Here is a 15,108-nt window from a genome sequence, read left to right as displayed (position 1 = left end):
CCCCAACACGTGATCACTTAGCTGCGTCCCTGGCAATCCTCCTGCCAATAGCACCCCGGGGGGGGGGGAACTGACGATGGAGGCCCCGCCCCTCTCACCATCTCTTCCTCTTTTCCCTTCCGCCCGCACCACGTGTTCTGCCGGGACAGGTCCCCTCCTCCCTTCCTTCTTTTGCTTTTCCCCTCCGTCCGTTTTCACTGCCCAGCGAGAGCTGCTGTAAAATGTCGTGAGCGGCACTCGGCAGCTTTACGACTTGGCTGTTCCTGAGGAGAGCTCGGGAGCGTCCACCGGCAGCTATCGCCGGTCTCCCCGATCCTCCTTCGTCTCCCTTTCCCTCTTAGGCCCTTCTCTCCTCTTCGCTCTCCTTTCTCCCCCAGTCCCTCTGCAGTCTTCGGAGATGTGAGCGCTGCTATGCGGCTGTGGTGCCCCCGGCCCCTGGGTTAAGGCGGCAGGTGTCGCGGGAGGCGGGGAAAGGGGCCGAGGGGAGGGCGGCAGGCTGTGAGTGTGTATCGGGAGGAGGGGGAGTCCTGCGAGGCACTCCGGGGCCGGAGGCATGGAGGAGAGCATGGAGGAGGAGGAGGGCGGCGGAGGCGGTGGCGGCTACGAGGCGATGATGGACGACCAGAACCACAACAACTGGGAGGCCGCCATGGACGGTTACCGGCAGCAACCGCCGCCCCAACCGCCGCCCCCCTCCTCTTCCTCCTCTTCGCCCCGGGAGCCGCCGGGAGTGCAGCTGCTAGCCGTGGCAGCGGCTGCCACCGAGAGGAAGGGCCCCAAGGAAGGGTTGGGGCCGCCGCCGGAGGCCAACGGGGTGACGATGATGATGATGAAGAGCTGCGACGCGGCCGCGGCCAAGGTGGCCACTGCCCCCACCCCTAGCGCCACCATCAACATCAATACCTCCACCTCCAAGTTCTGTGAGTCCTCTCTCGACCCCCGACTTTCCTCTGGTCTTTGTCCCGCAGATCCCCCTCCCCTCCTGTAGGGATAGTGCCCCCGGCAGGCGGCCGCCCTGGGGAACAGCTATGGGCTCTCGGTGCTCTCCTTGGCTCCCCTCTTAGAGTTCCACCCCCGCCGGGGAGGGAGGAATGGGCAGAGTCGGCCCTCCTCTAGTCCTGGGGTGGGGGAGGAGAGCAGGCGGCGGCACCCCGGAGGATCTCTAGGGCTTTTACCCTTTCGAAACCTGCTGACTTAGGCAAGTCCGGCGTCTGAGTGGAGCGGCATATCCGGGGGACCCGGGGCTCTGCCTCTGGCGGGGTGGGCTGTTTGGGGAGCATCGGCCTTTGTGTTCAGGGGAAGCTGCGGGGGACCTTGGAAGGTAGAAGTCTTAGTCTCCGTTTCAAAGGCTACCTTCCTGAAAGGAACTTTCTCTAGCACCTGTTCCAGTTGGAAGTTTGTTAGTGAATGTAAAACTTTCTGACAGATGAGTGATCTGGGTCAACCCTGTGAGCCTATTTCGGTTTAGAAAAACCTGTCTTTTCATCCTGAACTAAGATACTCTACGACTTATTTTTTAAAATTGTTGAAATAGCAATTTGATTCTTAGTGTTGAAAAAACTTCTCTTGAGTGATTTTCTTAGTCAAAGACTTCAGTCATAACGAGGTTATTTGTGTGATTTTTTTGCCTTTTTTTCCCCCGTTATTATAAGGAGTTTGTTTTCACCGGTATCTGGTAAAGCAACTTTGAGATTACGTTTTCAGTTACTAATTAATTTTGTCAAGCTGTACTAGTAATTGCCCAATTTACTGTGCAGAGCAAATAATAGGGTGAATTAAAGTATCTAATTATAGCATTATACAAATTTTTATTAGAGGATAATGTATCATATTGCTCCTTTTCACTTGAAGATAATGTTGATACCTAATTTGGCTTTCCATTGCGTGGGTGTGATGGAAAAGGATGGTACATAAGAAGTTTATCCTTGAATTGTTATTAAGGTCCAGGTCAGCACTTCTGCTTGGAAGATTGGACAGATGACTTGTATAAGAACTAAGGAAAGCTTCATTTGATGTTTAATATTTACAGTTATTAATATGAGAAACATTTAAATTGGCAAGAAAGTTAATAAAAACCAAGTGCTATTGAATGTTTTTGATTCCATTACATTTTTTCCTAATTAAAAGATGTTTGAAAATATTTGATCAAAATTCAAGGAAAATATTTGGGTTTATTTGTTTTTGACCTGAATAAACTTACTTCATATTATTTTGTAGGGGGAGTTGATCTGTTTACAAAGAAGCCCATTAGTGCATACAGACCTTAATGGACTCCCTCTTTTCTTCTGTTTGTCTCACACATTGCTTAAAACCCTTGCTAAGATTGAATTTCATTTCTGATTGATAGATGGCAGGTTTGTGTGCTGGCTTTTCTTATATATAGGTATTATAGATACTTTGCTCTAAACTATTTTCTGCATGCTTAGTCCATTGGAGCTGTGCCACAATAAATATTCTTTTGAAAAAGACAGATTTGAAACAGGTTAAGTTTGAAAAAAGTCTCGGTTCCAAGACATTGTTGGTTATCTTATGCCAACTAAGTACCAAAATTATTAACTTGGGGTCCATAAACTCCCCCTCCCCAATTTGGTAGCCATATTTCAATATAATTGGGCTCCTTGATAATTCTCTATATTTTATTTTACACATTTAAAAAGATTATATTTAAGAAGATTATGCATGTTTTCACCAGACTTCCATAGAAATCCATGTCACCAAGTTAAAAAGCCCTTCTTTGAGGTGACAATGATGAACCTGCCTGAAAAAACTAGATGTACTGTTTGCAGAAGTTCCCTATCTTTAAACTCTATGGACCCACCTTGACCTGTAGCTTATCATGTCGGTTTCTATCTGCTGGTCTCAAAATGGGAGGTTTTTCTTAAACATTCCTTAATCATTTCTTAACCACATAACCATTCCTACTCCCTTTCACCCCAACATTTGGCATATTATTGAAACCTAACTATTTAGATTGCTAGCTTGACTGCTTTCAGCCTTGTATATCTAACATCAAAGATTTTCATATGTTGCTTCTCTGGTTTAGGTGAATGTTTGACTTTTGAGGTTTGTCAATCTAGTGTAAAAATTTCATTCACTTTTTGCCTATTTAGTCTTACTTTAGGGCAATTATCAGCAAGTAGCTGCTACATTGTCCCTTCAGGCATGACTGTAACAATTGACCAAAAAATGGAATGATTATATTTTTCCTTGTGTTCTAAGATGGAAGGATCGTCTTTAGCTACAGAAAACTCATTAAGATCCTAAGTTTCCAGACTCAATTTTATAGATAACATCAATTATTTTTGCAGTGGAATTTGGGTATATAAAGATGTTTCATTTCATATGCTCCAGTAGATAATATAGTTAATCTTACATCTTAGAGAACTTGTTCAAGTTCATGTTCCAAATTTACTCTTCAAAGATTTGTCACTAATTGTTTCTCTAGAGCACTTTATAATTGAAAAGTACTTGAAAGTATGTATTCTTACCATAGTCTCAAGAAGTAGTGAGTACCATTATTTGCATTTTTTCTTCTATTTTTTTACCCAAAACAGATTTGAGTTGAGATAACTTTTCCAAGGCTGTACAAATATTAAATGGCAGAGCCGGGACTTAGTCCAAGTCTAATTTAATTTCTATTTAATTTTGGACAAGACCTGTGATTTCATTGCAGGAAACTCCCTCTACCGATGTAAATAAGCACTTTCTCAGCACCTTCTAGCCTTAAGTTGCCTGGGGGCACTGAGGGTTTGTGAACTGGCCTAAGCCTATCCAGTAGGATTTGAAGCTATTTCTGCCTGACTCAGCCTGATGATGTATTGCCATCTTTTTTTCCCACCAACTTAACTGTACTGCCACTTCTAAATTGATAACATGAAAAATATGCAGTTATTATATTGTTAAAGTATAAAATCTCTAGCAATTCAAGTGATGAATAAACTTTTGGTTTTTTATTATTATTATTTTTGCCAAGTATGTTCTTTGTGCTTTTGCTGTAACTCCCACATAGAGATTGTGTTCACTTCACCTTACTGCATTGCAGCTTAAAGAGCCATGTTGGCACTTCTAGAAGTGCATAGTTGTGTTGTATAGTAACTGCTCCAGAGTAACTTAAATGATATATATTTTACAATTTTCAATTTTTTAAAATTTTCCAAATATATGTAAAAACAGTGTTCAATATTTGTATGTCTTTATGTTCCAATTCCCCCCTTCTCTCCCTCTTACCACCTTGCTCCCAGCAAGTGCTCTCCTTGGCTCCCCTCGTAAACAGATGATAATCTTGCCAGCTGTAGAAAGAGGCAGACTACTTATCCTAGGCAGCTTTCTGTTCCTAAAAACACTTAGTGAAACTTTCTCAGATTCCAAGGCTTCTCTTCAGCAGAAAACACCTATACCTAAGTTAGGACTGAAACAATAAAGAAAAAGCCTGAACAAGAGCATGTTTGCAATGCAATTTCTAGTGTGTTATGTCTTCTGAAAAGTTCATTGGCGTATGGATATTCTATTGCGTCCTTTCAAGTAGCTAGTATAATTACAGACTATTTCTGAAATGTAAATTACATTTTACCTATGGAAAAAAAATCTTGTAAACGTTATCTAGCCCCTGTATATTACAGCTGAAACTAAGGCCCTACAGGGGTCCTCAAACTATGGCCCGCGGGCCAGATGTAGCAGCTGAGGACGTTTATCCCCCTCACCCAGGGCTATGAAGTTTCTTTATTGAAAGGTCCACAAAACAAAGTTTTTGTTTTTACTCTAGTCCGGCCCTCCAACAGTCTGAGGGACAGTGAACTGTGTCCCCCTATTTAAAAAGTTTGAGGACCCTTGCAAAAGATACTCACTCTCCCAGAATCACTAAGTAGTAGTTAAATTTGGACTCAGAGCTCGTATAAATGCATTGCTTTTATCTTCGTTTGTTGGGGGAGGAGGGGCGGAAATGGAGAAGAATAAAGGAATTTGAAGAGGAGATATTTATATAATTATATCTATGCCAAATTTTAAAATTTCATTTCATCTTATGAAACATTTTGATTGCACTGTGTCTTTAGGTTAAGCTCAAGGATTTTGCCTTGTCCAGAATGTTTATATTTAATACTGCTACCAAATTAAAAAAAAAAAAGCAAAAACAAAGAAACCTCTTAGAATTGTCTTTCTTAACCTTCTTTTCTAACTGTTGTTGTTTCCTTGGGATTTATCAACATATCTGCCTTGATTTGGTTTACAATTTGGCAAAAAAGCAAGAACAATAAATGGGACTTTTTTTTTTAATATGCAGAAAGCAGACAAATGATTTTGTTTCCCCTTTTACTTGGCATACTCTTAGATTCATCTGTGAATCTCATTTTATTATAAATGTTAAAGAACTTTCATTATCAGAAAGAAACTGAAATAATGTAGATTTTTAAAGACATAATTTAAAACACCAATTTCAATGTTTACGTTTCTGACTATATGATAAATTTGACGAGGTCTAGGCTAAAATCTTTAACCTTTGTGCCTTGAATATGTTGGAGCAAGAAAATATTCAAAGTATTGAAGTGAAGAAACTTTCTTCAAATTCCATACCAAAAACCTTTCATAAATCATAAATACAACTATTATTCTTTTACATATATTGAAGTAGATTTACTTCACTGATTTTTGTTTTCTTTAAAAATGTTATTTGTAATTGATTTTCTTCATAAATCTAGTGGACATTTTTAATTTTTCATTCCCCATGACTTCTCTGTGGCAACAGATACTACTGACTAATCTATTCCTTGAAATTCTATAGTGTTTGGGGGGGAAAATAGGAGAACCAAGCAAACACAAAACCCCAGAAATCAAGTGAGAAAAAAGTTTCAAAGTGGGGTGGGTTAGCTAGCTGTTGTCAGAGAGGTCAAGAAAACAGTGCTACTATGCCAGACTTTAGGCCTGAGAAAAGTACCCTGAGAGATGCTCATGAGAAGCAGTCTGGTATCAGGTAAAGTGGTGGGCTGAGAATCCAGAAGATGTGTTATATTCTGTCTTTTATTACTTTTGTGAAGCCCTCTAGCCATTATCTATTAAACCCTTACCTAATTATATTAAAGTTGGGAGAGGGAATTGTTTAATTAGAGCTGCAGAGCATATTCTTGTTTCTACATTGTCGGTATTTTTTTTTTTTTTCTCTGTAGATAGTTCCTAAATTTATATCTCCTGTTCCCTCATCTGCACTCCCATTCAATGTTTTCAGCAACCTGGAACATAATTTACTTTGAAGAGTTTGAGATTTGGGTAAACCTAGAAACAAAATAGAATTTGTCTTTTCAATTGTTTCCTTATAAACTAGTTCTTCTTAGGTATTCCAGTGGTCAGTTACCATTTCTTTAGTCTTCCAGGTTAGAAATCTTGGAGGTATAGGATCATGTATTTAGATTTAGCCAAGGACCTTAATAGTCCAAGTCTTTTATGTTATCAGAGAGAAAAACTTAATTGTAGGGAAGTAAAGTGAATTGTTTAAGAGTCATACAGTAAGGAATGGAACTTCGATGACAACTCATTTCAGTTTATTTCAAATCCAACATTTTGATGTACTCTGCTGCCTCCTGATTATTCTCTTTCCTCCCCGCTCCCCCCCTTTTTTTTTTCCAACATGTCTTATAGGACTTGACTTTCTTCCTTTTGGAACATGTCAAATTTAACCCTTCCTATTCTCAGTGCTACCACACCAGACTTTAGGAAAAGGCCTTAGATGTCATCTACTCTATTTTTCATTTTTCCTTGTTATCCTACCCAGCTTCCATTATCTCTATCCTCTATATAATAACTTCCTGAAACATTATTCTTAATATCCTGCCTTGCTTAAGAAGACAGACTAGAGTAGTGTAAAACATACTGGAGTGAGGAACTTGTTCACTGTCTAGTCATGATTGTTTCTAGTGGCCTCTGAATTTAAGCTCATGAACCTATGTTATTTATTTACTTTTTTGCCTTAACAATTCTGAATTTGTTGCTGAGTCATGTAGGCAGTCTTATTTCCTTCAAGTCTTTAACATATACTTTTTTATTTTGTCTAAATGGGTTTATATGAGAGATCTGAAATGTCCAACCTCTTGGGATTTTATTTACATTTGAGAAAGTGAAGAAAGAGAGAAGTTGAGGTTTTTCTTGAGGTCAGAAAAGCCAAGGCAGAAACTAAACTTTTTTTTTTTCTCCCTGGTATAGTATTATAGTTTCAGAGATTTAGAGCTGGAAGGAACCTCAGAACCTAGTCCAGTCCAGCTTCCTGTGCCTTGTTAGAGGTGAATAGAATTGAGCTGGATAGTTTTCCCATTTGTGACAGTGACTGTAGGATGAGCTTGTTTACTATTAGAGACTAGTATTAATTTATCTTGGAGTCTAATGTGGTTACCTTTTTGTGTACTTAAGGTAATTCCTGAAAATTATGGCTACTTTATTTTTTTAAAGAGAGGAGAATGCAAGTCTAAAACATATGACTAAAGGATGAAATGATATTGCCTGGGCCAAAACAGTTAAAATTAGCTTACAGATGCCCTGTTCCCTTTTTTTTTTTTTTTTTTTTTCCCTTTTTCATTTGCCATGAAGGAAGAAGGCATGGTTTTGCAACTCTTACTTGAAGTTCCATTTCAGATTGTTTAGACTTGTCTAGGCATTGCCTGATGAGACATGTTGATAACACTTGAAAGATTTCAAAGATTAAAATTTGGATTTATGACATTAGTTTTTCATGGAATATTTAGCAGTGACCACTGGCTGGCTTTGAGGTTGAGGAGTTGCTGAGATTGAATAGATTGGTATAAATGAATTAATGGCAATAAGTCAACTACTATAGTTAAAATCAAGTCTGAATTAAAGCTTTCTATGATTTCTGAGTTTAGTATTCATTTGTACTAAAGTTGCCTTAACCATTTTGAATCTTTTAAAATTTAAAGCTGATAGATGGTGAAAATGTAGGCAATTCCAAAAGATATTATGGGTCCTCATTGTTTTCCCATGTAACTTGATTTATCAGGCAGGACTGAACTAGTTGGCTACTTTAGTCTGAATGGCATCAACTTAATGCGTGTATGTTTCAGACTGTTTGATATATAAACATTTAATTTGGCATTGGTTGCTGAAGTTGCATGGGAGTTGAGAATGCCTTTATTTATGTTGGAATACATTATATTTTAATCGTTACCTAATTACTAGCAATCTGATATTTCTAAAACCTCATAAAATACCAAATATATTTTAACCAACTCAACCCACTTCCAAATTTATTATTACAAATGCTTACTGTTCAGGTCTGAATCGTTTTAATAATAAGTATAATGCCATCTAACGATATACTAGAAACAAAGCATACTTTTCATGTTATATAAATATCTGCTTAATATAAGCTCCTTAAGAGTTGGGATTATTTATTTGTATTCATATCCCATGTCTAGCACACTCTTTTGTGGACACTTAATAAATGTTTATTAATTGATCTAGTAGAAATAATATTTTTTACTAAGTAATTTAGTTATTTTTGTCAAGGTTCTTAGCATGATGATGTTCAACAAACAGATGTGCTGTGAAAGTGACTTATTTGGTGGCACAGTGCATAGAGTGCCTAGTCTGGAGTAAGAAAGACGAGTTCAGATACAGCTTCAGACATTAGCTATGCATCTCTTGGCACATCACTTAACCCTTTTGCCTCAGTTTTCTCATCTGTAAAATACCTTGGAGAAGGAAATGTCAAACTACCCTAATATTTTTGCCACAAAAATCCCAAAACGGAGTTAATGAAAAGTTGGACAATCTGAAAGATGACTAAACAGAAAAAGCTAGAAATGGATGTTTTTGCTTCTTAATAAGTCAAGTTATTGATAGGGTACTTCCCAAATTTATCCTATACATTGTATTAGTAATTAGAGATACTAATATAGGGAAACAAATTTGACCTTTTAAATGTAGAAACTTAGAATGAGGACCCATGATAGTAATGTGGTAGTAGCATTAAAGAGATGTAAGAATTTATGGAAATCTAGGGAACAGAGAAGTAAAAGAATGGTACAGATCATTTGAATGAAGAAGAGTGAAGGCATGAGTATTATTTGAGTATTTTACAGACCATATGGAAAACAAATTCTTGAGCACATAGAGAAGTAGCTTACAACCCTATAGCAGTATGCTATAGTGGGAAGAAGGAGACCTGGAATATCTAGATATCTCCCTGTTTGAAGTAGTACTGCAATAATACTTTTTTTACTTACCTTAATTATAACTAATATCATTCATAAGTCAAGATATTGACAGGTTAGAACAGAAATATTGGGAGAATTCTGGGAAGATGGTAGAGTAGGTTGGTAAATTTCAAGCTTTCCCCATTTCCCCTACAAATAGAACAAATTTGTGTCTCAGGGTGAACATAGACTAGTGAAAAATCAAGAAGACTTGGAATATAACTGGGGTTCTCCTGATATTAGGCAAGATCTGAAGAAGCCCAGGGCAGGGATTAACCTGTCTAAAGTGCATATACTTCTGGGCTGGCTCCATGGAAACCTCCAGTGGGGATCCCTCTGGCTAGCTGCTTGTGCCTGGATCCTCTGCAGGAACCACAGAGACTTTCACCTCCTGGACTGTATGTCTAGTTGGTGTTTGAGTCCTTGAAGACAAAATACACCTCTACTGTTCAAAAACACCAGGCCCAGCTGTGCTGCTGAGACATGGTCCTGGGTGAACAGGAACCAGCACCAAGTGACTGCAGAAGCAACGGGGCTGGGATACTACTGGCTGGGGGCACTTGCAGGAGGGAAAATTTATTGGTTTAGGGTTCTGGTCAGAGGGGAGAATTGAAGGGAAGCTTGAGGCACCATCCTCCCCACCCCACCATTACAGATGCTTACACTAATACCTCTTATTTAAAAAAAAAAAATGGACAAAGAAGAACTTCACCATTGAAACATTATAGAAAACTGGGATTCATCTTCAGAAGAGGACACTTTAGTAAAAAAAAGTTTTCTGCCCCAAAGAGTAATATGAAATGGCTCCCTGCCCAGAAAGAATTTATAGAACTCAAAAAAGAAGTCAAAAACCAAATGAGACATGTTGAGGCAAAACTTAAGAAAAAATTAAAACCATCCAAGAGAAATAAAAAGATTAGGAAAAAAAGTTAACCAATTAGAAAAGGAAGTATAGAATCTCAAAGATGAAAATAACTTTTTGAAAATTAGAATCAGGCAAAGGGAATCCAGTGAAGCTGTAAGAGATCAAGAAATAACAAAACATTATAAAGAATGAGAAAATAGAACAGAATGTGAAACGTCTCATTAAAAAAAAAAAATCTGGAGAACAAATCAGGAAGAGAAAATATTAGAATAATTGGACTGCCAGAAAGTTGTGACCAAAAAGAGAACCTTGACATAGTAGTACAAGAAATAATCCAACATGAGGGGAACGTAGAGATAGAGAAAAAAAAATCCACCAGTCACCATCTCAAAGAGATCCTTTGTGTAAAACACATAGGAATATTATTGCTAGATTTTGAAAGCCCCAGATCAAAAAAGAAAATTTTGCAAGAAAAAAAATTCAAATACACAATTAGAATTGTTCAAGACTTATCAGCAGCTACAATAAAAGACTACAGTCTTGGAATCATATCTACAGGCAATCAAAAGAATTAAACTTGTGGCCAAAAATATCATACCCAGCAACATCATCTATAATTTTGAATGAGGAAAAATGGACATTCAGTGACCTTGCAGATTTTTAGGGTTTACTATCAACTAAACCTGAACTTAGCAGAAAGGTTAACACATAAAAGCCAATATCAAAGAGCAATCTTAAGATAACTCAACATGGACAAACTGTTTAAACATGGACAATTTTTTTTTAACTTGAGAAATATATATTAACAGTAGAATAAACTCAAAAGAAAGATTGAGGCAGAGATAAGGTAAAAATAGTAGTAGTGTCATACAAATAAGATGCAGAGGAAGAATAGACACAGAGGCATTAGACAAGGAACTATGCCTTGTAGTTCTGGCCACCTACTGACAATGGGAATGAGTTTAATAGGCAACACTACCTATGTACCATGAAAGGTATAGCACCTTCCAAAATCTATAAAGAAATAAGGAAGAATAGATGGGAGACAAAGGATAAGGGAAGAAGACAAGGGAGAGATCCTTGGGTGGAGGGAAGTTAAGTAATATAGCAAGGCAAGTTATGGAGCAGAATTTAATGGAAGAGTCAGCAGGGATAAGAAAGATTTGTGTGTGTGAGTGTGTATATTATATCTACATATGTATACATAAATATATCTTAACTGTAGTTTACTTGGGGATGAATGAAAGGGAGGGGTGTGTGTGTGTGTGTGTGTGTATTAATCTACATATGTATATATAAATATATCCTTAGCCTGCTTGTGGGTGATGGTGGGGATGAAAAGTGGGGAAAAAAGAATAAAGTAAATAAGGCATGCAGCAGAGAACTAAAGAAAAATTTACAATGAAGTAAAAAGACAAACACTCATGAATATAATTTCTTCTACTATAATACTAATACTAATTTTCTTAAATTGATATTTGTTGGTATATTTTGAATCCTCCCTGGGCAATACTGGGCATATGACAATGTTCTCTTCTGTTTAGTTTCTTTTTGTTTCGTATTGCTTTTTTGTTTTTCTTTTTGCATATTCTGTTTTTTCAAATAAAATAAATTTGAAACTTAAAAAAAAAGAATAGAGGTGTCACATATGCCTACTTGCAATATTCCTTACTACAGCTCAAACCAGATTAAAATGTAATTGGTAAATATTTAACCAAATAAATAAAAATATAATAAAACATAGATAACATTGCATTTGAAAATGAAGTCTATATGTGCCCCACAAGCATCTTTCTGTATGGATTCTTACTACCCCCTCATTCTCCATTTGTGAAAATGATGCTACTTCTGCTAGAATATTAAGCCAAGTTTGATAAGAAATTTTATTGGGATTAATATTAAGTTTTTTTCTTGGGTTTAGGAACATCAGTTTCATGAATACAAGATAAGGAGTTATGGATAGATAGCAATTGAGATTGAAGAATAGTTTAATAGATGTAAATTCATTGAGTGCGATATGATGCTCAGAAAGGCAAATGTGATCTCAACTTAGATTCAGAGAAGTATAACAGACGAGTAGGGAGGTGATGGCTCCTCTGTACTCTATCTTGACTAGATCACTTTAGGAATGTCATGTTTGCTTTATCCTTTAGCTGTTAGTATATAATCCTTGACTTGTTCAGCAAACACTTAGGCTGAATTGAGTGGATTGATACTATAATAGAAAGCTGAGTCTGGGGTCAGGACTTGGGTTGAAATCTCAACTCTGACACTACTTATGATTTTGAGTAAGTCCTTAACATCTCTAGGCTTTAGTGTTAAACTATATATCTATATATCTACATAAACACTGAACAGCTATAGATCTATAAACTCAGTTCATCCAGATGAACTATATCCTCAAGTATTAAAAAAGCTGGTAGATGGGATTGTTGAACCAATCTCATCTTTGGTTATTCAGTCTTTGAAAGATGATGGAGAATTAAGGAAATATTGACAGAGTAAAGGATTGCAAATATCCTAATTTTCATAAGAGAATGACAAACTATAGGCTGGTGAGCTTGACTTCCAATTCCTCTCATAACTATATAATCCTGTTAAAGAGAGAGTTTTGTGGGTATTTACTAAAGGAATAGTTACCACAAAGAACTAGCACAGTCACATCAAAAATAGGTCAGACCAGGCAAATGTGTGTATGTTTGTATATTTTTTGGGATTAAGGTAGAGCTCTTAGATTTTTTAAAAAGAATTTGTCTCTTCTTGAGCACCAGTGATATTGTTAGGGCTATTTGGAACTGAGTTAATATATACACTAAAGTGTTAATGGTTTGAAGGAAGTCTCTGTTAGAGTGCCCTATGAATTTGTGCTTGGATCTGCATTGCTTAACAGTTTTAGTTGTGGTTTGGATAATTAATCCAGATTCAGAAGTCAAAAAATTCTTGAGAGGTTTGAGAGAATTATCCCAGAAATCATAGCACCAACTCTGTACTTCTGCTAAGAGTCTCTTTTAATTTTTAAAACTGTTAATTCTCTCATCATATAAATTATGCCTCTTTTTTCTTTTCACTATGTATATTTCCTTTGGGTAGCAATATTGTTCTCATCAACTAATTGATTCCCTATAGATGCTCCTGATACTTGACATTTTTAAGTTCTGCTGCTCTGATAACCTCCCATCTCTCCTCATCCCCAATGATAAATATTGATGGTTTTCCTAAGAAGGAAGCTGTTAGGATTACAAACTTAAAATCAGAAGAGACATTGTTTCACCTTCTCTTTTTGCTGGTGAGGAAAATGTGGCTCAATCAAATTGGTTTCCTAGTTAGGAAATTTAAAAAATATTAATAGTACAAACCATCTATTAAGTATCTTACAGCTTTTGTTAGCTGTGGAAATAACCACTAAAGTTCTCCATTTTCACTTATACTTCCTGCTTTTATTTTTAAAAATAACTCTGGAAGTGTTCATGAAATCATGCCATATTTGTCAAATTAATAATGAAAAACTTATCCGTACTATTATAATGGAATTTGATTACATTCCTTCTTAGTTTAAAAGCCTTCCTCAATCGAACTCTTCCATATTTAAGTTTTAGGTTTTGTTATGTCTCATTAAATCTCAGGTAGATGATAAAATGGGAGATTTTCCTCCCTCTCCTTTTCATTCTGGACATTAGCCTCTTGGCCATCTCATCTTTGGAGTGGAGCTAATAGTGATTCACCTTTTAGAATTGTATGAGAGTGTGAAAAAAAACTTTAGAAAAGAATGAGAGCTTTAAGTGAAACTGTTACATCTAGAGGGATTATTTTTTGCTTATTGAAGTTTTCTCTTCTATTAGTGTTGGCCACAAAGTTGCTTCAGTCTTAAAGATGTGTCTTTAAATTATCACAAGCACTTCCTCTATCCCTTCCCTTCTCCCTTCCCCTCTCCTTCTTCTCCCCTCTCTTCTCTCCTTCCTCTCTCCCTTGCTGAGGCAATTGAGGTTAAGTGATTTTGCCAGGATCACATAGCTAGTAAGTATTAAGTATTTGAGGTCGGATTTGAACTCTGGTCCTCCTGAATCCTGAATGCTCTATCCACTGTGCCATCTAGCTGCCCCTACAAGCACTTAGTCTCACAGTCCTACTCAGGTTGGGTTCATTCTGGGGTATTTGATTAAAGTATACTGTAGGTATATTCTTAGTGGAAGTGAATGGATTATGCACTGGAGTTTGAGAATATTTTAATGGTACTGAAGTTTTAGGAAAAGGAGTAAGAAAAACGGGTAGTATTAGCTGAATTTGCCAAATACTTTCATTGTCAAAGATGAAATGTTTAATTTCTAAGCTGTTAATTCTTGTCAAATTGTAAATTGATAGCTGGTTTAAATCACTAACTGGGCAATTTTTCTTTTCTGTTGAAATTTTTTTTTTGGCAAATCGGGTGCCAATTAGAAATGGAGTCATGATTAGGTGATAAGAGTACAAGTATAAAGTTGGGTAGGAAATCAGATATATTTAAAAGTATTATATTGAAATTGGATTACCGTTTTAAGTACAATAGATAAACATGACTTTTTTTTTATATTTTTTTAGTAATGAATGTTATAACTATTGAAGATTATAAGAGCACATACTGGCCAAAATTGGATGGTGCCATAGATCAGCTTTTAACTCAGAGTCCTGGTGACTATATCCCTATATCATATGAACAGATATACAGGTAAGAACATCTTTAAAAGAATGGACTTTTTTTTTTTTAAAACCACAATTCATTTATTGGTCCAATTGTAATTTAAATGTGATTTAATTTTTAATGCATATAAGTAGAGTATTAGGTCAACTCTACAACTCACAGTTATTCTTAGTACTCACCCAGTATTTTTTAAAGGTATTGTCAGAATTCTTTCAACCAAGATTTCATCTTTCTCTTTTTGAAGATATTATACTTCTCTTTAGATGTGAAGCCCTTTAAATCTTAGTGCCCTTTGCAGTGAATTATCTGATGGCTGATGATTTTTCTCTTATGAGGAAACTTGTTTCTTTCTAGCCCATAAGGGAACCAGAACT

The 15,108-nt window shown here is 36.9% G+C and overlaps 1 protein-coding gene across 1 annotated transcript in view; it reads left to right on the top strand.

Moving 5' to 3' along the window:
• The first annotated feature begins 185 nt into the window (after positions 1–185).
• Positions 186–15,108, top strand: part of CACUL1 (CDK2 associated cullin domain 1) — an 80,107-nt gene continuing 65,184 nt past the window's right edge. Inside the window, exons 1-2 of the mRNA XM_051981525.1 lie at positions 186–920; positions 14,635–14,761. Of these exons, the coding sequence (XP_051837485.1) occupies positions 554–920; positions 14,635–14,761 (494 nt within the window). The 5' untranslated portion in view covers positions 186–553. The remainder of the gene's footprint in view (positions 921–14,634; positions 14,762–15,108) is intronic.

This window comes from Antechinus flavipes, chromosome 2 (genome assembly GCF_016432865.1).
Source record: "Antechinus flavipes isolate AdamAnt ecotype Samford, QLD, Australia chromosome 2, AdamAnt_v2, whole genome shotgun sequence".
Classification (NCBI taxonomy): domain Eukaryota; kingdom Metazoa; phylum Chordata; class Mammalia; order Dasyuromorphia; family Dasyuridae; genus Antechinus; species Antechinus flavipes.
This window is presented reverse-complemented; position numbering and strand designations above follow the sequence as displayed.